The following is a 20,324-nucleotide window of genomic DNA, read 5'->3' as shown; positions in this document are numbered from 1 at the left end:
AATTGAAACAGATGGGTTTTTGACAAGATTGTTAACTTTGTTAGAAAGAAATAAACAAAAACACCCGAGGGCGGAATCCTAAAAAGGAGAGGAATTGCCAAAATAGATTAATAATCAGACTAAAAAACACCAAAGCTCAGGAACTATTGTTAGTTGTTTCAACCACTGTATAAAATGTGTATAAACCAAAAAAAAAGACATTTAGCTGTGAAGTCAAGGTAACTTTACATCCAGAACAAAGGAAATACTATTTGCAAGTTTAGCTTTTATGCCATGAGCAAGCATATATTTATTTATATGCCCAAACATAATGAAATGTTGATTTGGCTCCAAAGCCAAGAATCTTTGTGGCCTCCAGTAACCGTAATCCCGTGTGGCAGTCGTACACACTTCTTTCAAGCGCCTCCCTGAACGTGATTCTCCTCTTGGTCTTCGGACAGGTGAGGCTTTTGGTGTGGAATTTCTCATCTTTGAGAGCAGACGCTGTAGCTTTGTCAACAAGGCCGCTCTGAATGACTTCCTCGAGGGAGGCTCTGTCATGAGTGTCGGGGTTTATCAATCCTCCAGTCAGGAGCTGGAATTCAATACAGCGGAAACCAGCATCCTTGGGGAGGAGATTTTCTTGGATGGCCTGAGAGACGGACAAAGTCTTTGAGGTCTTGGGGTGAACAATGCCATTAAATGCCTGCTCAAACAGCTGGAGCTGCTGATTTGATGCCTCGTCTAAAAGACCTCTTTTTAGAGCCTCCGAGAGAGAAACTTTCTCCCCAGAAGAGGGGTCGCAAATGCCTCCGGTACAGGCTTGGGCCTCCAGCAGCCTTAATGCAGTGATTCTGTCAGTGAAGCCTTGTTGAAAACCCTGAAGAACTGACAGCCTCTTCCTCCGACTGACGTCCCAGAGACCAGCGATGGGGCTGTTAACATCCTCCACAACCACCATTCTTGAAAATATGATGTCTGCAATCTCACAGATGCTAAGAAGCCCACTGCCATAGCTTTCAAGCTCAGATATTTCAAGAAACCTCTGACTCAGAGCGGATTCGAGACAAAGCTGTCGGCCGCTTTTGACGTCAGTGATGACGTGAAGCGTGGTTCCATTGGCGTCTTCTTTTGTCTTTTCCTGCCATTCACTTTCCTGTTTCGACAGAAACAGATACGTCCTCTTGTCGATGTACCTCCCCTTGAAGGCTTCATACGCTGACATTTCCACGCCACAGCTGCTGCTGATGACAGACACTCTATGAGAACTCGTGGGAGAGGTGTTTGTTAAATTTTTCTCACCGAATGGGAAGAGAAACAAACCACCGTCGATGTCATAAAGGCACGTCTTCAGTATATCGGCGTAGTATGCTTTTTGCCCGGTGTCGGGATTGTGGAAACCTTTGGGGTTACTGACTGGATCGTGCAGACTCTGTAGAATCTCCTTGTTCAAAAGACCCTGATCAACAGCAATGTCAGCCGGCACCCTGACACCAATCTCTGGGTTGATCAGCCCCCCAGTGGCCACCTGGACCTCAAGAATCTTCCTGCCTCTGTACTTATCGAGAACCCTTTCCTCCATTGCCTGGAACAGAGACAGCTTTTTGCCCTTATGAATGTAGCCAGTAACAGCTTTCTCAGCCTCCGTCAGTTTATCTTTCAGGCCAGTCTCTATTATACCTCTCTCCAGAGCCTCAGCGACTGTGTGTGTTTGCCCTGTGGACAGATCGGTGAGACTTCCTGTTGCAGCCTGAGCCTCCAGGAACTCAAGAGCATAAGTCTTGGCTAAGAAGCCCTTCTCTGCAGCTTCAAGAAAAGATATCTTTTTCTTACTCGACTCCACATAAACCCCAGCAATAGTAGTTGGTTTGCCAGTGAACTGAGCAACCGCTGCTTGCACCTCTTCCATCGTGATGAGACCCATCTCGTACTTCCGCCAAACCTCTTCATCCAAAAGCTTAAACTTGACTAGGTTTTGGATACATGTGTTGCCTTTGAGTTCTGGGAGCTTCTGGGAAGTTGAATACATCGCACTCAGTTTTCCATCTCCGTCTGATGCGTTTACAGTTTCGCATATTTCTTTGATATGATACGTTCTTGTCCTGGTGATGCTTTTTGATTCACTTGGCTTTTGGTCCGTCAGTCCACACAGAGCCATGTATCCATGTGTTGTCACAGACATGGGCTCATCAGGTTTGATCGGGCTCTTATAGGTCACACTTTGCACATCTTTTTGTATGAGAGTGGGAGTTTGGTAAATTGACGTAATCTTTGTTGGTGAATCATGAAGGCTTTGGGTGTGACTGACTTCCATTTTTTCTTGTTTGACTTGTTTCAGTCCGTCAAGAATATTGTCTTTCTCCTTCGTTGCCATCTGTAGATGTGACAATGGAAGAGCTTTTAAGTTACAGTTCACTGTTACAGAGTTAACTAATAAATAGATGTTGTAATAAATATTTAAAATATTGCAATTATTTAACTATATTACATTTAATTGTACTGTATTTCTTATAAATATGTGCTGCAGTAAATTAACTTCATCCATACCTCTGAGGAAACTTTCATTTTGAGAATCTCGTCCTCCAGGTTGTATTTTTCATACAATGATGTCATCTTCTGCTTCACTGTATGTTCCGTCTTCGCGGCCTCGTTGTCTTTCACATAGTGACGAGTGGTTTCTATGACCTCCTTTGTGTTTGCCCTCTCGTTTTCAGTCTTCATCCTGACCCCGAGCGTCAGAAGCTTTTCCTGAAGAGTTTTCACCTCTTTGACATACGACTCGATTTGATCCCGAAGAGATCTCGCTTCTTTTTCCTTTACTGTCAGTTTCCACTCGCTGTCTGAGTGCTTAGCTGACTCCTTTGATTGTTCATTGCAAAAGCTTTGTAAGGCGCTTACTTTTGTGTTGAGTCTAAGTCTGTCATCCTCAAGCTGGGAAATTTGGGACTTTGCCTTTGAGAGGTCCTGTCCGAGCTTCGTTTTTTCTTGCTGCAATTTGTCTATTGTGACCTGCAGTTGCAGCTGTTGGTCCGATTGTTGCGTCGTCTCCACGATGGTTTGATGCACTGTTTTTATCTGTTTGACATCTTGTTTGAAATACTTGTTCAGCATCTCTGCTAATTCGGCGCTATGTGATTGTTTTGGTCCACTGTCACTTGACATTTCAGATTTAAGCAAAATAAGTTTTTTCTCTATTTCAGTCTGAACTATCAATAGCTGCTTCTCATAGCCCTCCTTCTGTAGTTCTAGTTTACTTTTCAACTCCTCTAGCATTTTCTTGCACTTCTCAAGTTGCTCTTCCATTTGCTTGGCCCTCTGCTGAAGGACACCGTTTTCTTTTTGCTTTTGTTCAGCTTCTTTCTGACTGTGCTGCAGCTTTTCTTTCAGTATTCTGACTTCAGATTCCATTGAAATGCTTTTCTCTATCGCCTCAGCTTTCTCCCTCTTGTTGATAATATTTTCGTGTTGTAAATTTGATCTGGATTTGTCAGAACTCGACGTGATTTCTTTCATTGTTGCTTTATTTCTCTGCAGCTCAGCCTCCATCTGCAATATTTTAGATTCTTTGAGTTTTCTGTCTCTCGTCTCTTTCAACAGCTCATCTTTAGCTCTTTGTAGGGAGGAGTTAAGCTCTGAGAGTTTAACATTCAGGCTCTCTACCTTCCTGTCTGTTGCTCTCTTGTCGTTCTGAAGAGCACACATCTCCAGTTTTAGCTTTTCTGTCACTTTCTCTGAGCTGCTAGTTAACCCTTTAATATTGTCCTTATGTTTGAAAAGGTCATCTTCTAATGCCTTGGCCTTACTGAGATGTCTCTGACTTTCTACAGATTCTTTTTGCAGCTCTGCATTTCTTTTCTTTAACAATACATTCAGCTCATTAATTTCAGCACTCTGCATTTGGATCTTTTGATTTGCGGAATTCTTCTCAGCAAACATTGACTTCAGCTCTGATTTCAGACTTGTTATTTCTTTCTCATAATTGGCAATTTTTGAATTGAGTGCAGTGATCGTCTGCTGCAGTTCAGTCAATTTCCTGACCTCCTCGCTGTAATCCTGTATCTTCATTTGAAGCTCATAGGAAGTCTGAGATTTCTTATTTAGCTCCTCCTCAATAATTCTAACCTGTGATTTGGTGCCCTCCGCCTGAGACTTAAAGATTTTTATTTGCTGATCCTTGCTGTCGATTTCCACCGTCACCTGATCGAGTTTAGCTTTTACATTCTTCAGATTATTTTCCATCTCTGTATTGATCTGTTTCAACTCATCTAACCTTTTCTGCAACTGAGATGCAACCAATTCACTTTTTTGAAGTTCTGCTTCAAGGTTTTTAGCGTTGAGCTGCCCCGCCTGCTCTGATCTCTTCATTAAATTGTTTTCATCTCTAGCTGTTTGAAGCTGCTGTTTCCAGCTCTCTATCTCACTCTTTAAAGACCCGATCTTCTGTTCAGAAATTGATCTGTCTCTTTCAAGTGACTCTGCTTGGATCTGAAGACCTCTAATATCACTGTCAGACGATGCGTTCATCCTTGTCAGCTCACTGCATTTAAACTTCAGCTGATCTACCACTGCCTGCTTGGAACCTACGTCTTCCTCTAGATTGTTAATCTTGTGAATGTGTTCCTGCTCGATCGTGCTTTTCTTTTGCAGCTCTCCTTGGGTGATCTTCAATTGCTCTTTAAGACCTTCGATTTCAGTGCTTTGGAAAAAAGCACTTTGTTCCAATGAGGACTTTGTTCTTACAAGAGATCTTATTTCCTCTTGGAGTTCATTGGTGCATTTCTTCATGGTCTGAGCTTCCTGCTGGATATCGTCTAATTTCTGTCTCATGTTGTTTCTTTCCATTTCCATGTCCATCTGCAGTTTCTTCACTCTGTTATTACTGTCATCCAACAGCTTTTTATAGCTTTGGGCTTTCTCCTCAGCCACTTCTGCTCTTTTCTGGACCAGGACTAGTTCCTCTACTTTCTGCTGCAGGGCATCTGCCATCATGCTGTCACTCTCTCTGATTGCAGGAGACTCAGACTCACTGGCGACTGTCTGCTGACTGCTAGATGACAAAGGCTGCTGAGCCAAATCATTTCCTTTAACCTGGACTTCACTTTGCACCTGTTCCTCAATAACTTCCGCCATCTTTCTCTGAAGTTTGGGGCTCTGTTTCTTAACATCTTGTTCATCATTCATTTTCTTTAACAGCTCTTCTAGTTTCTTCTGAGCCAAAGACGCCTTGGCCTCTGACTGCTCAATTAACTGCTTTGCATGATTTAATTCCTGCTCACTGGCAGCTTTGTCTTTTACCGCTATTTCGAACTTGGTGCAGTACTGATTAACGTCATGCTCCAGCTGTGATTTCTGAAAGGTTAGATCATCGATTGTCTTCTGTTGTGTCACTACTTCTCCTTCCAACTTTTCCATCTGTGCTTGTCTTTCACCCAGTAGAGCCTCCTGTTCTTGGATACGTTGCTTAAGTTGACTAAGCTCTACTTCCCCTGCAGCTTTTTGGAGCTCCACACTTTCTGTCCTTTTCGTATTCTCTGCGCTCTCAAAAGCCTTCCTGCTCTATAATGCAAAAAAACAAGTCATCCACGGTTTCATGTTGATTTAGAATTTGTGGAATAGCTTGCATGAATGAATTCTTACCAGAGTGCTGCAGCCATATTAAATCTCTCCAGGAATTTGCAATTTCAGGGCTATGTTTTTTCTTAAATATTATAATGTGGAGGGTTAGAAACTCCATTTAACAACAAGATGTTAGATTTATTTAAGATTATTTTAATAGCATTTGTCACTGATTTGATCAATGCACCTTTGTCAGTACCAATACTTACAAATGCTACACAAACTCCTGGAGAAGTTCATTTTTCCCCACAGAGAAGCTGAACGAGAGAGACTGTCAAAGAATAGAAAAGCTCTCTCCTCCCAGCAGGTTCCTCTCACCAGCAATAAAAAAAAGTGATTGTACATGCAGACATGCACCACATCCGGGCATTTTCTTTGCTTCTTTTGCACAATGAAGCAAATATCTTCACTCAGGATGAGCAGAACTTACATGATAATAAAAACAACCCTCGGAGGAAGTCAAGAACTTACAGAGGACACACATTTCGTTACATTATTTTTCAATTCACTGCTTCTTAGTGAGGCAGTAAAACTGTTGAGACCTAGGAATCATGCAAAGACAAGAAGGTAAAAAAGCTAAAGAGACATAAGTTTAAGCGCCCACGTAGCCCCAAAAGTATAAAATGTGCTGCATATGCTACAGGAAATGTAGGAAGCCAGGAAGATTGAAAATATGGATCTCTCACCTCCTCGTCTTCAGTTCTCTTCAGTGTTTCACTGGCAAACTTCACATACTGCGTCATGAGAGTCACAAGAGCAGTGTAGCGAGTTCGCAGATCCATGAACTGTGTGAAATGTAACAAAGGAAAACATGTGTGTCACTGAGAAGTGCACTGGATAGAGCACAAGTTTCCTGACCTACCAAAGTTTCTTATATTTATTTATACTTTTATATATATATATATATATATATTTTTTTTTTTTTTTTTACACTGTTTCTCTATACAAGGCCAGAGGTGTCACGTGATGTTGGTGACTCCATATAACACATCACAGACGACATCACACCAACATCACGTGACACCTCTGATGAAGGCTACAGAGGCAAGGTAGCCGAAACTTGTCAGGTACAAGAAACTATTTTGCTATATTGGCCTTGTTTAGAGAAACAGTGTAAAAAAGTATATCAGTAGGCCTAATGAACCTCTTCAAGATTCTTAACTTATAGTTTTACCTCCTGCTGAATGGCATCAGACGTGCTCTGCATCCTCCGTTTCTTGAGAGGGGACTTGTGTTGGGAGTCGACCATCGCTCTGAAGGTCATCAGCTGAAGTTCATAATCCTTAAAAGAGATTTGTGTGTAAGTTTACAAAGATGATTCTTAAAACTTTATATATCAGAAAAAAACATGAGAACATTAAAGATAAATAAGCTTACCTTGATCGCAGATGAATAATGCTCCGAGTACTTCTGACACTCGTCAATTCTGCCCTGTTTTTGTTCAATTTCAGCAACAAGGACCTGAAAAACAGACAGTTTAAAGATATATTTATACAACCACATATATATACTTTTACTCCGATTGTGAAGAAGTTGACTCTTGTTCTACCTTCTGTTTGTTTAACAGCTCAGCCAGCGCCTTGCTGTCCTCAGGTTTGTTTTCTTGGGCCTTCATTTGTGCTACTTCCATTTCTCTCACCCATTCATCAAGACTGCTGAAGGAGTCTCTGTAGTGTTTCAGAGATTTGCTGATACCATCCAGTTCCCGAAGTCTGAAATTGAACAATTCAGGTGAATGAGCACTCTTACACTTATGATACTTGCACACCAGTGGTGAAAAGTAACTAAGTACATTTACTCAAGTACTGTGCTAAAGCACAGTTTTGAGGTACTTGTACTTTACTTGAGTTTTTCCATTTTATGTAACTTTATTCTTCCACTCCATTACATTTTGAGCTAAATTTTGCACTTTTTACTCCACTACATTTAGCTGACAGATTTAGTTACTTTTCAGGTCAAGATTTAACATAAAAAAGACATGATGGTAAAGGGATTAAAGTGAAATTTGTTGAAATTAAACGTCATAACAGTTTGTTAAGAACATAATTATTGTATGATTACATAATGCATCAATAATAATAATAATCCAATAATATATTTGGGATATATATAACAATGTGAGTGGGATTATTCTGCATAACAAGTACTTTTACTTCTGATCCTTTAAGTACATTTTGATGCTGATACTTTTGTACTCTTACTTGAGTAAGTTTTCAATGCAGGACTTTTACTTGTAGTGGAGTAATTTTACAGTGTGGTATTAGTACTTCTACTTAAGTAAGGGGTCTGAATACTTCTTCCACCACTCTTGCACACAAATGTCATAAATGACTTCTTGTAGTGCACAAAAACCCTAAAAATAGGAATGAGCACTAACCTGCTGTCAATCTGGGAGTGAATGTTCTGCCATCTCTCGCTCAGCTGATCAGCTTTCTCCTTGTGCCAGTCGAGGTCAAAGTCACGCTCGTTATGTGCCTTAAACATGCGGTCGCTGATGACTCGTGCTTTCTGCAGCTCATCCTCCATGTCATGGAACACCTCCTGCTGCTCGTCGATCTCTGTCCGCCATTGCTAGAAAAAACGGGGACAGGTTACCCAAAATGAACTAAAAACTCTGTCAATGTTGGTGAAATGTTGAATCCACGTAGGTACTACCTTAAGTGTTGAAATGACTGTCTCAATAGACTTGACATCAGAGTTCATAGCATCTTCCTCGTAGAGTTTGGATTCGTAGGCCTTAACCAGCGCCTCTGCACTCTGGCTGTGCTTCACCACTAAGCTCACCGTTTTCAGTCTGCAACACAAAGGCGGATATGTTCATTCATATTTAGGTACTTCTGATGCAAATATCTATCTAGTTAAAGTATCAAAATGCCACCATGATTTCTTCAAAAAGACAATGGGAACTAGTGGTGGAATGTAACTAAGTACATTTACTCAAGTACGGTACTTCGGTACAATTTTAAGGTACTTAAACTACTTAAGGTACTTTAGAGTATTTCAATTTTATGCAACTTTATACTTCTACTCCACTACATTTTGAGGCAAAGTTTGTATTTTTACTCCACTACATTGAGCTGACAGCTTTAGCTACCTTTCAGGTCGAGGTTTAACATAGTCTAAACCTTATAACAGTACATCAAGTTGTTAAAATGGGCCCTATTTTTAATTAAAACACACTTAGATAAATGCATTGATACAAATGAAAAAAGTATCTAAGTGGGTCCATTCTGCATAATGCATACTTTCACTTTTGATACTCTAAGTACATTTTGATGCTGATACTTTTGTACTTTTACTAAGTAAGTTTTGAATGCAGGACTGTTACTAGTAGTGGGGTAATTTCACAGTGTAGCATTAGAACTTTTACTTATGTAAGAGATCTGAATACTTTTTCCACCACTGATGGGAACTTACTTGTCCATATAAATGGAAGACATGGAGTGCACTTGGCCCATGCTCTGGACGAGGACGTTGAGCTCAGAGGAAAGCGTCGGCACAGAAGGAGAACCTGCAGCCTGTCTGAGGAAAAGCTCACACTTCTCCTTCATAACATCCAGGTCCTCCCTCAGTTTATTCAGCTCAGCTGTCTTCTTCTGCAAAGTGGTGCATAGAATATCAAGATTAGAACATGCTTCAATATCTTCGTTGTTGGGTTTAAACTTTATATGTCCAATACGGTTAAGGATTTATGTGTTATAAATAATAGCAAGCTCAAATTGAGTTACAAGGGTTTTTAAACAGCGTATGTTGAGATATGTGTTTGGTCCACATCTGAGGCAGTAAGTGTGTAGCATTATATTATCATCAACTTACAGGGTGCACTCAGTTTTTCCTGTAGTTGAATATATTTTAGGCTAAAATCTCTTGTTATAAAAGAGTAAGTGCTATAAGCAGCAATTGAAGACAGTATTGAACTCCCAACCTGTCATGGTTGGCCTGTATTATTATCTGCTCCCACATATCTCTTTAATTCTTTTCATTGGTTAAATATTTGTTAAAACCACAGACCAATTCTAAGGGTAACCAATAGCATTTATCTATAAGAAATAAATTAAAGATGATAAATGTAGATACAGCTGCAATATTTTTAAATGATTTGTGCAACCCCGACGCGTACCTCATGATCTGTGATGCGCTGCAGACTCTGCTCCAGGTCGTCTCTCTCCAGCGGTGTGCGGAGCTGCCTGATCAGGTGTTCTTCATTCGCCTCTAGATGCATCCGGAAATTGCGTATTTCTGAGATGTAGTGATTGTACACCGACTCCTCGTGTTCCTCTGTTTACCGTAAAAATATAATGAGAACAAATCATCACATTAGAGCATAAAATGTGTTTGAGTTTCAAACTGTGACAGGACAGTTCTGTTGAAAAAAAAGGAAAATGTAAAAGTTTGCTCTGATTTTAAAATTAAATTCACACATAAACTGACAACACACAAAAGCACCACTAGGTGGCATCATGATCACAGTTTGAGGCCATCTAGAACCTGTTACACTGCTGCTAAATCAATGGCACTCAATACAGCTGAAAACTGTAAACAATTTTAATAATTAAGAATCTGTTTTATTAAAAGGGGAGGGGGTATATATGTATATGATTCGATTACATGTATATTTGTCTCCTATTTAACATCACAACATAAGTATTCTTTGTTTTTTCTCAAGATAATCCACCCCGTTTACAAACCATAACTGCACATAAACACCTCAGTGTTTGTTTTTCATTCACAGTAACCACCTCTTTAGAAACTCTTCTTAATTCAGTAAAAAACAACATAATTCCAAAAGGCATTAACTTCAGGCTTAAAGGGCTTAAAGAGCCATGTGTTTCCCTCGGGTGTTGTGTTCAATGTACAGCAGCAGGTTCTTGTCGGGAGGGAAAAGAATGAATAAAAAGATTCTGGGTCTTGCCTCTTTCAGCAGATCTGAGTAGTTCCTGGTAGTACTCCTTGCAGGCCGCTACGTCTCTCTCTAGCTGAGCACAGTCTGCCACCGTGAACACCTCGGACTCCTCGCTGTCTTCCAGGAACTCGTCAAAGTGAGACTGCAGGTTGCTTAAGACCTGCTGATGCTCACCTGGTAACATGGTCTTTATCTGCAGAGAAATAAAAAATAAAGGAATTTATTTTATTTTATTTTTTTATTTATTTTGTTCCTTTCATGAAAGTGGACAACAAAATGTGTACAGAGACACACTATACACCTTCCTGATTAGAAAGGAGCAGCAAGAAGAAAACATTTCTTATGTTTGTCTGCCCCCTACTTGAACAATAAAATTAAAAAAAGATGGTCTGACATCACATACAATGGATTTTCAGTAGCCTATGATAAGACGATCGTCAAAACTGAGCTTGATTATCATTAATCATCATCAGTTTATGTCTAAAAATCTGACATATAATTTATTCAAGCATACCGAGGCCACGTTCCAGTTGCGGATGGCTCGTATATCAGACATTAGATAATGCCAAGACACCACACTCTTCATGTTGATGTGGGAGTGGTGCCAGAGCGCCAGGACATTTTGATACAACTGTTCAGTTCTGTAGGAAAAGCAAGAGGCATAAATAACTTATCATGTCATAAATAACTTATCATGTCAAAGTCAGGTCATTTAAACTCAAGAATAAACTGTATTTTGAAGTAAAGCAGATTCAAAATGATTACTATAATCTCACCTTGTGGCCATATCCACAGCCTCTTTGTTGGGTGGAGGAACAGTGAAACAGACAGAGGGCACCATGGCCTCGTTCCCTGCTGGGTTGATAACTTTCCATTTGGCCCGGTGAGAGTTATTGGCCAGTACGCACTCATCCTCTTTATAGATGGTAATCTGGAAGAGTTATATATTTATATTATACTCATATATTTAGTTTAACCCATAAGAACCCATGGTGACACCCATGTAACAAACACTTTAAATCTTCTATAATATCCCATATTCAGCTTTATGCTTCACCTTAACTCTTTAAGTCCCTAAGCACACATACTTAACACCCTGGTGTGGTGGTCATGTGACTGTGACATGAAGTGACTTCTCTAAAATATGGGTGTGACTGGAAACAGAAATCTAAAAAAGTAGCAAATTTCAGAAAGCTTTTTTTTTTTCTAGGCTAAGTTTAAACCCATTTAACAATTCTAATCTGTTAATTTCCTACAATGCATTTAACTTGTTCTGACCATATTAAAGTGACAATTTTGATATATGTTATGTAGATGCAAACAAAAAGGCAAATGGTTATTTGTTTTTATTTATTGTTGATTTATTATTATTTTACTACTTAAAACAAATCTGAAAAACAATTAGTTGTTTAATAGCACTGTTATTGTCACATTTTCAATTTTAATATATTTTGTGGAGATGCAAAGAAAAAGGCAAATTTGTGTTTCTGCAAGCAGAAAAGGTGTCTAGTTTTTTAAATTTTAAAATAAGAAATATTATAAAAAAATTCCATAAAAGCCCAATGTAACGTATATGTCACATCACAGATCTTTGACATTTAGGGGTAGATTTTTTTTTTAAAACATCATAAATGTGTTCTATGTGGTCCACTTGGTTTGTGTGTATATCCCCCATAATTTCCCTAGAAGGATAAATAGGTCTGGGTTCTTATGGGTTAAAACATTGAAATGGAATAAGATAAATTTGTGGTGCAATATGATGTAATAAACCTCCGTTTACCTCAATCTGACGGTAATCACAGATGGCTTTAACAGGGATGGAGGACCTCACAGGGCTTTCGGGGTTCCTGGGCTTGAGCTGCACAATATTCTTGGCCCTGCCCACTAACCCAGCGACAGTGCTGCGATACTGAAGCAGCTGCTCTTTCTCATCCTACGGACACAACATATAAAAACACATCATGTTGTTTGCTTTATTATTATTTGAAAGTGCCTCCATGTGCACACACACTTCACACATCTTTCTCGAGTTTACCATTGACTCCTGAATGAGATCCTCCATTCTGTGTAGGCTGCTTGTTCGATCACAGCTGTATTTTCTTTGAATGGCATCTTGCAGGCTCTTAAGGTAGTCAATGGACTCTTTGGCATCACTGAAAAACTGCACAGGGGGGGAAAGAAAGGGAAAGAATTAGGTCTGAAAAGTGAAGCCAAAAGTGAAGTGGCTTAAACCTGCATTCAGCAGGGGGCGATTCTGCTGGCTGCAAACACAAGTCTGATTGTATCAATGTCTATGAGAAAATGACCCTTCTTCTCACTTGATTTATTACCTCATTAATATATTCCTCATGAGTTTATGGTCTCAATTACTTCTTTCAAGTCTTCTTCAATACAGCATGATGTTCATTTAGTAATTTATGGCCCCATTTAGAGTTAAATAGACGAAAATGCCAAACTCAACGCTTTAAAACGGTAGCCTACAAACCAATGGGTCACATCTCGGTGACTTCCTCCACTTCTTTTAAACACTCTGTGGATGTGACAAACAAATGCACTTTTCTGTATTGACTGAAAGGAAGCCACTCACCTCAAAATAAACAGCGTTCTCCTTGAGATGCTGTTCTACACATGAGCAAAGCTGTAAAATCCAGCTCCACTGCGTCTGCATGGCGGCTCTGTACGCCTGCAAAAGAAACACACATTATCCAGGTGTAATAGCTGGAAAATTACAAGACTCTAAGACTTCATAATCGTGTAATTATTGTGGGAGCAGCATGCAGGGTGGAGACATTACTGTCAAACTGACCGCAGAGCTGAAAAAAAAAAAGCACACAATGCTTACCTCAATAGTGAGCCTGGCTGGGTGGTTCTTAAGCATAAGGCGTTCTGCCTTGTCCTGCACCGACTTGATCACTTCCTCCTTTTCATCCAGCTCCCTCATCAGGTCCTGTATAAAGACATTAAGCTGAGTATCTCTGGCATCCAGCCGTGGCAAAGACCCAGTCCCTCCATCCTCTCACACAATCCCATATCCTGTCTCACCGAGTATGAAGTTAATCATTCAGGGCACAATACACAAATCCTTCACTGAGATTATTGTTCTATTAAATGAATGCAGCTGTAACGTGGCCAAAGCCATACACCCAAAAGAACTGTCTGAACTTGTTATTCTGTCTGCATGGAAGATTTCTAAGGTTGTGTTACAGATAATTGAAAAACACCCACAGCGTGGTAGTCTCTTTTCTTGGAGATGTTGCTGTTGCGATCACTCCAGTCAAAGGCCACTTCCTCCTCCTCCTTCTCATTCAGCCAGATGAGCTCCTGAGTCGCCTGTGACACAAAGTCATGCAAGCTTTCCAGGTGGCTTTGTCGCTCTCTTGAACAGCTCTGAAAGGAGCAGGGATTCATTAAGTCAGACTACAAAAGACACATAAATAATTCAGATCAATTATAGCAGCGCAATTCTAGATTATGGCTGTTTAGCTCAACAAATCGCTTACCAGTAGCCTTTCATACTGCTTTTCTAGTTTGTTCAGTTTGTCTGAATAAGATAGTTTCAGAGGGATGGTCATCTGAATCTGAGAAAAGAAAAACATGTTTTAGGTCTTTTATTTCCTCTGTAGGATTGATTATATTTCCACTTAGATTCAAAGCAAGACAAAGATAAACTCTGAAACTCTTACCTCACTCAGTTTGGCATCTTTAAGACTCATTTGAAATTCTTCAATGGCTCTATGTACACTTTTGTGGTTCTCTAAATGCAATTCCACACTTGGCAAATCAGATCCCCACTCTGAACGATCCAGTTGCACCTTTAACACAGAAAAAATAATCAGTATCGTATTTAAAGTCTGTACAATAAAAGCTGCAGTGAATTATCAACAAACTGATGGTGACTGCTCACCTGCATCTCTTCCACCCAGTTCAAGAGGTCCTGAACAAATTTCATGTTGACCTCCTCTTCTGTCATGTTGGAGTCTGCCAGCGAGGATTTCAGTAAGGGCTTGCGGATCTGCATGTGTTTCAAATGCCTGAGGCTGCCTGGATCCATGCCGCCACCGCTCCCCATGTAGCTCTGGACCGAAGCAGGCTGCAGACCGGGGGTCAAGGTGGGGGTCAAGGACGGGGTCAGGCACGGTGTAAGGCTGGAGGTGAATGTGGACCCAGGGGTACCTAACCCCCCTGGGGTGAGTGCAGGAGTAAGGGCTGGTGTCAGGCTCGTGTTGATGTTCTGGGAGAAGCCAGAGTTCAGGCTTTGTGTGATGCCTGAGATCATCATTTTGGTTTGTTCTGTGGTCAGGGTGCGGCCTTTGCTGTACACAGAAGAACACTCTGCTCTCAGGGAGAGAAGGTCATCCCGGAGTTTTGATACCCTGCATCCAAAAGGGAACAAAACATTAGGTGTATCAAAGGGATAGTTTGAATTATTGAAGTGGGGTTATTTGAGGCGCTTATCCAGAGTTAGTGTACCACAGTAGGTGGAGGCTTACATGCCCCCAGTTTGGAGAAGCAGGCAGCAATGTACTGCTGTGAATGGTGCAGTAGCAAAACATATTTAAGTCACCTAAAAAAAATCTAGATCAGTTGAAGTGTATACTATATTTAGAGTATTTTCACTGCTTTACCTTGCTGTCGGACAGCCCTTTCCGACTGGGAACTGGAGCTGTTGTATCCATCCATACTTTCTTAAAAAGCTACCAGACTCCTTAGACAAAAACAGTCATTTTACCTTGCATCGCAGAGGAGTTGTTGGTGTACTGCAGCCTCAATCAGTTGGTTATTTTCTGTTATTGTGTGACTTTAATGAATATAAACAAACCCCTCAAACAACAAAGACACACAATAACAATAACTAACTAACTCATCAAGGCTGCAATACACCAGCAACTCCTGTGCTATGCAAGGTAAAATTACTTTTTTTGTCAAAGGAGTCTGGTAGCTTAAAGAGAGCAAAGATTTATATCACCGCTTCAGCTTCCCATTGGAAAAGGAGATCTGACCGCAGGGTAAAGCAGTGAAAACATTCTAAAAAGAGCATACAATTAATCCAATATTGGTATATTTTTGGTGCCTTTTTAGGCGGCTAAAATATGTTTTATTGATTCCTGTTCTATAGCAGTATATGCTTGGCCACAGGCCCGTTTCTCCAAATATCCATCATCTACTGCAGGTAATACACTGACAATGGATATGTAGTACCTCACAACCACTTCATCACTTCAACAATCAAACTATCCCTTTCCCTGTGATATTTTTAAAAGAGGATATAAATCGTACCTTTGGACGAGTTGATCTGCAAAGGGGAATTTCCCATCCAGAAGAATTTGGATGTCCACCACTTGTTGTCTGAGGATATTCTCACACTCCAAAAGGTAGCCAGCGATCTCAGCCTCATGGAGGAACTGGATACCAGAGTCAAGGCGTTTTGCATCCTTAGCAGAGGAAAAAAACAACAACTCAAAATTCATGTCACTAGGATATTTCATCACATTCAGTCAAACAGAGATTTGCACAAAACTTACAGACTGCAGGGCGATCCTTGCCAACGCCAACTTGTCCTCTCCATTAACACAGTCCCGCTGGACCCTGTTGGCAATCTGCTGCAACATCTCAAGCCTACAAAAACAAAACATTTTTTTTTGAGTTTGCAGTTGTTATCACCTTAACAAAAACAAACAATCATAAAACCCCTCTGCAGCCTCACCTGGCTCCATAGGCGACGTTGTTATTGAGGACAACTGAGCTGTTCATTCGGAACGGTTCAGAGACAGAGTCATTGGAGCCGAAACTGGCGAAGCTACTGTTGCTTACAGACGAGAGCCCACTTAAATAGGCCATCTTACTTTAAAAGGTAAAGCAATGCTGCTAATCCCAGCCACTCAAACAATCACCGTCACATTTGTCATCCTAATCATTCCTCTGAGAGGATCCCAGCCTCGACCTCGCCTTGACAGTTTGACTGCGAGCGTTCACAGACCCAACTGATGGAGCGCCTTTCAACTGGCTCATATTTATAGTGCCACAGCCAGGTGCGGCGCATGTGAAGTGACTCCCACCCTGAAATAATGTGCAGCCCTAGGGGATGAAAATTAAATAGCAGGTTGAGACAGTATGCCTTTATACTAACTGAGGGAGTATAAAGCACTGCCAAACTGCTGCCAGTTTTCACCACGCCCAACATAATAATGTAAAAATGTTGTGTTTGTAAGGCATGGGTAGAGATGCAAACTTGTCTAAACTATTGTCAGCTGAGAAGTCTGTTGACTTGGCATTGAGTTTCCATAGAAATAAGATCTACTCTGCAAACAAACACTGATGGAAACAGCACCAGAGCTAAAAAAAACAAAACAAAAAAAACCCCAACTTGACTGAGCTTGCCTCTCATCTTAGCATTTGCAAGTTTCTGCTTTTTTAGAGTAACTAGATACTAGATTGTGACATTGTTTTGTGCTGAAAGTACCTAACTTTTTCCACTATTTTTCCCCAAGGTTATTTGTTTGCTATCATATGCAAACAGTGCACTTTGCCTGCAGTAAATCTGATCAAGAATTATTATGTACAACTGCTCATAAATATGTTGATATAGATCTTATCGTAGCATGCAACGGTTTAGTGAAGGGATTTCTGCTTTAATAAGGGCATCAATCTCTGACATAAACGCTGACCCTCAGTGTTAGGTTGCAGCAGAGACATTAGCCTGCTTGCAATATGATGCTGGAGCTCTCTGCCTTCACCGACCACAGAAAATGTTGCTGACTCATGTAGCATATTTGCTCCTTTATGTAAATACTTTTTCCTAAGAAAAGCAGCACATAACCACAATATTTCCTGCTTTAAAGTGCATCTATCATGCTTTTCCTTTCTGTCTAACATATCATGTTGGATGATCATATCAAACATAGTCACAAGTCTCAAATAATGCAGTAAATGTATGTAAAAGTAATGACGTTTTCTGTCAAAGTACCCTCAGGTTTTCAACTGTTCTCAACACGCTTTCAACATTCTTTTCAACTCTCGGCTCAAGCTGACGTAGTGTACGCTTGTGATTGATACAACGGTCATCTGCTCAAGGCACATTACTGCAGTGTTTACATTACACACAGTGCTACATGTAGCTGCATGCTAACCTCGGGGGAAACCTGTGATCTTGGTTGCTGATGTTGTTAATTTCTCCCTAAATTCAGATCACATTCCTGCCGGAACATAAATAGTTATGTAGTTTTAGATTATAAGCTTTAATTGGTGATTTTTCATGGTAGAAAATGCTGCTATAGCCTACTACATTATAGTAATTTTTTCCTGCTGCTCTGGCTGCAATGGTGGATGTTAGAGAGATGCTGACCAATCACCAAATTTTTTTTTGGGAGGGGGGTATTATAGTGACAATCGCTAAAATTGTAAAGTGTAAAGTGTTTAGAGGAGCAGCATTAATGGGTGGTTTGAGATAAATAACATTTAGAACATTAAAGCATGCAAGTATGTTATACACGGTCGCTCATAAAGTTTGAATTATTTATTTTTACCTCTTTCCATGAAATGATTGTGACAATGTGATTAATTATTGACGGATGAACTCAAAACTCTCTTCCAAACATATCATAATGAAAATGAAACCACAATTAACAGAGAATTGTGTCTGAAAACAAAATTATTCCTCAACTTTATGCGCAGCTGTGTAGTAGAAATGCAAAATACAAGCATTAACCTCTAAATTAGCATAATATGTCCCCTTTAAATCTTCTTTGCTTCAAACAATCCCACATTTTGTCTTAACAACACACACCAGCTATGTGTTTACGTGTTAGTTAAATGATGACTTTTGGCCGACAGATATCCCATAATATTAGGTTATAGAGACTATAAAGATTAAACTAATAAATCACATTATGTTGAGCCAGGAAACAGAAAGTATTAATGGGCTCAGTGCCTCCACATACCTTTCCACCTCAGGCCTCAGGCTCTTCTCTCTTTCCAACATGGCAACAATCAATTTCCCCCATTCCTTCTCCACATCGTTAGGATGATGACCCTGGGGTAGCTGAATACGTCCAAACTCGATCCACATCTGTCAGATATGCCACACAGAGTTGTTGTTACTTCAGTGCATTAACACTAAGGACACTGCAACGTGTGATCAAACTTTTTTCCTATATTGGATTGCATACCTCGAGCATTTTGTAGAGATTCTTGATTTTTGTCTTTTCGTTTTCTTTCAGGGGGATTTCATGTTCTTTAAACTGTAGATACTGTGTATAAAGTGCCTGTAAAACAAAGCAGAGATTATGATACAAATATTTATAAATGGAAAACATCAGAACAGATGTTATACAGGAGACACTCTTAGCATTTCCTCGTATTTATAAAACTGTGCCATTACTGTTATCGACTTCTTGCAGCAAATGGATGCTGCTGCTCTCTCGTATCCATCAATATCACTTTTAGTCTCAGTTACAGCACGTGGGTTATTTGAAGCAGACAATTATCCTTCACCTTACAGACACTACATGCAGATTTTGCAAGCTCAACTTGTGCAAAAATAGACCTAATAATGATAACAAAACATCTTGAATACCTTGAGTTCCACAGGGTTGTTTGGGAATGATCTATCTGTCATTATGGCCACGTTGTGTTTGATCCACTGGCTGAGGTATTTGATCATGTTCTGGTACTCCACCCATTTGATATCAACATCCTGTTCAGAGAAAAAGGGATCAGCATAAAGCACTTTTCAGCACTTTGGGTGGAGTTATTGGTGGACCAATGCCATCAACTTACATTAGGGCTGATTCCATCAACGCCATCAGGTACTTTGGGGAAGGCATCGTACAGCGTTGAAACGTATGTGATGACTGATTTTTCATCGGGCGACTGAACGTCTACGTCTGATGAGGGAAGGTAAAAAGGTCACAAATGTAACACGTGGCAGGAGGAATTATTCCTCAGGTCAGAATCTCCAAGCTTCACTCCACATGATTTATTGCAGAAAAAGATGTTAAAAGGTTTCAGAATATTTCTGAGTCAAAGCTAACATGGAAGTGTGTATGGATCTTACCCTCGGGGTCCAGCAGCCTGGCCACCCCCAGCTGTTCAGCTACACCAAACGCATGCTCTAAATTTGATCGGTTGGCCTGTGTCGACACACGGCTCATGTCAACCAGGTCTGGCCTGCAATACAGAGAAAGAGAGACAGATAAGGCAAAAAGGCAGAAAACAACACCCACTAAATCCATTCTATAGTTCCTTCAGTGTTACTGTACCTGTATTTATGAATGATGGCGTTAAATAGTCTCCCATCCCTCCAGGAGGTTGTGAAGTTGTCACAACGTACGCCCACGTAGCCCTCTGTCATCTGTCTGGACCAGAACAGAAGCCTCTCCTTGGCTGTCATGTCCTCGGACTCCCCTGTCACGTGGATCTCCGAGATCTGTCAGAAAGAGAAATACAGGATATAAAAAAACAAGTTGGACTGATGTTAAAGGTGCAGTTGTGGAGGATTAAGGACATTTAAACCAAAAATATGTGATTAATAAACCTGTGGGACTTCACAGTTACTGAGTGGGAACAATCATAGTAACACACAATCATAGTAACACAATGAAATATAATGCAATCCAATGTGGCGACAACACAAACTACAGCCTTGAAAATATGACAACAACAAAAGATAGTTTAAGCTTTGCAAAGATGGACTGTACTGTAGAGAGGAAAAATAAAATGAGGCAATGTATTTCATTTAATGTCTGACAAGACTCAAGTGTGAGACTTTCCTTAGCTGTTTCAAGAGCAGTTCTGTTCGCACTTGTAACACGGAAAATGTGAGATAAAG

General features: G+C 40.3%; 2 protein-coding genes across 6 annotated transcripts in view; both read right to left on the bottom strand.

Moving 5' to 3' along the window:
* dst (dystonin) overlaps positions 1-20,324 on the bottom strand; it is a 136,770-nt gene that overhangs the window by 69,310 nt on the left and 47,136 nt on the right. For all 5 annotated transcript variants that reach the window (XM_059359820.1, XM_059359816.1, XM_059359817.1 and 2 more), the window contains 27 exons: positions 19,756-19,922; positions 19,551-19,663; positions 19,274-19,380; positions 19,071-19,190; positions 18,664-18,759; positions 18,436-18,563; positions 16,021-16,114; positions 15,776-15,930; positions 14,403-14,871; positions 14,182-14,310; positions 13,999-14,076; positions 13,724-13,885; positions 13,341-13,445; positions 13,086-13,181; positions 12,534-12,659; positions 12,279-12,431; positions 11,275-11,429; positions 11,013-11,139; positions 10,508-10,691; positions 9,716-9,873; positions 9,013-9,191; positions 8,251-8,389; positions 7,973-8,166; positions 7,145-7,307; positions 6,973-7,056; positions 6,770-6,877; positions 6,282-6,380 (listed from right to left, as the gene is read on the bottom strand). In XM_059359820.1, the coding sequence (XP_059215803.1) occupies positions 6,282-6,380; positions 6,770-6,877; positions 6,973-7,056; positions 7,145-7,307; positions 7,973-8,166; positions 8,251-8,389; positions 9,013-9,191; positions 9,716-9,873; positions 10,508-10,691; positions 11,013-11,139; positions 11,275-11,429; positions 12,279-12,431; positions 12,534-12,659; positions 13,086-13,181; positions 13,341-13,445; positions 13,724-13,885; positions 13,999-14,076; positions 14,182-14,310; positions 14,403-14,871; positions 15,776-15,930; positions 16,021-16,114; positions 18,436-18,563; positions 18,664-18,759; positions 19,071-19,190; positions 19,274-19,380; positions 19,551-19,663; positions 19,756-19,922 (3,888 nt within the window). The remainder of the gene's footprint in view (positions 1-6,281; positions 6,381-6,769; positions 6,878-6,972; positions 7,057-7,144; positions 7,308-7,972; positions 8,167-8,250; positions 8,390-9,012; positions 9,192-9,715; positions 9,874-10,507; positions 10,692-11,012; positions 11,140-11,274; positions 11,430-12,278; positions 12,432-12,533; positions 12,660-13,085; positions 13,182-13,340; positions 13,446-13,723; positions 13,886-13,998; positions 14,077-14,181; positions 14,311-14,402; positions 14,872-15,775; positions 15,931-16,020; positions 16,115-18,435; positions 18,564-18,663; positions 18,760-19,070; positions 19,191-19,273; positions 19,381-19,550; positions 19,664-19,755; positions 19,923-20,324) is intronic.
* LOC131993786 (desmoplakin-like) lies at positions 3-5,641 on the bottom strand. Its single transcript, XM_059359822.1, has 2 exons — positions 2,527-5,641; positions 3-2,353 (listed from the first exon to the last, which is right to left on the bottom strand). The coding sequence occupies exons 1-2, from the start codon at positions 5,389-5,391 to the stop codon at positions 290-292; spliced, it is 4,929 nt and encodes a 1,642-aa protein (XP_059215805.1). The 5' UTR covers positions 5,392-5,641; the 3' UTR covers positions 3-289.

This window comes from Centropristis striata, chromosome 20, assembly GCF_030273125.1.
Source record: "Centropristis striata isolate RG_2023a ecotype Rhode Island chromosome 20, C.striata_1.0, whole genome shotgun sequence".
Lineage (NCBI taxonomy): Eukaryota > Metazoa > Chordata > Actinopteri > Perciformes > Serranidae > Centropristis > Centropristis striata.
Note: the sequence above shows the minus strand (reverse complement) of the source record. Positions and strands in the feature narration are given on the sequence as shown.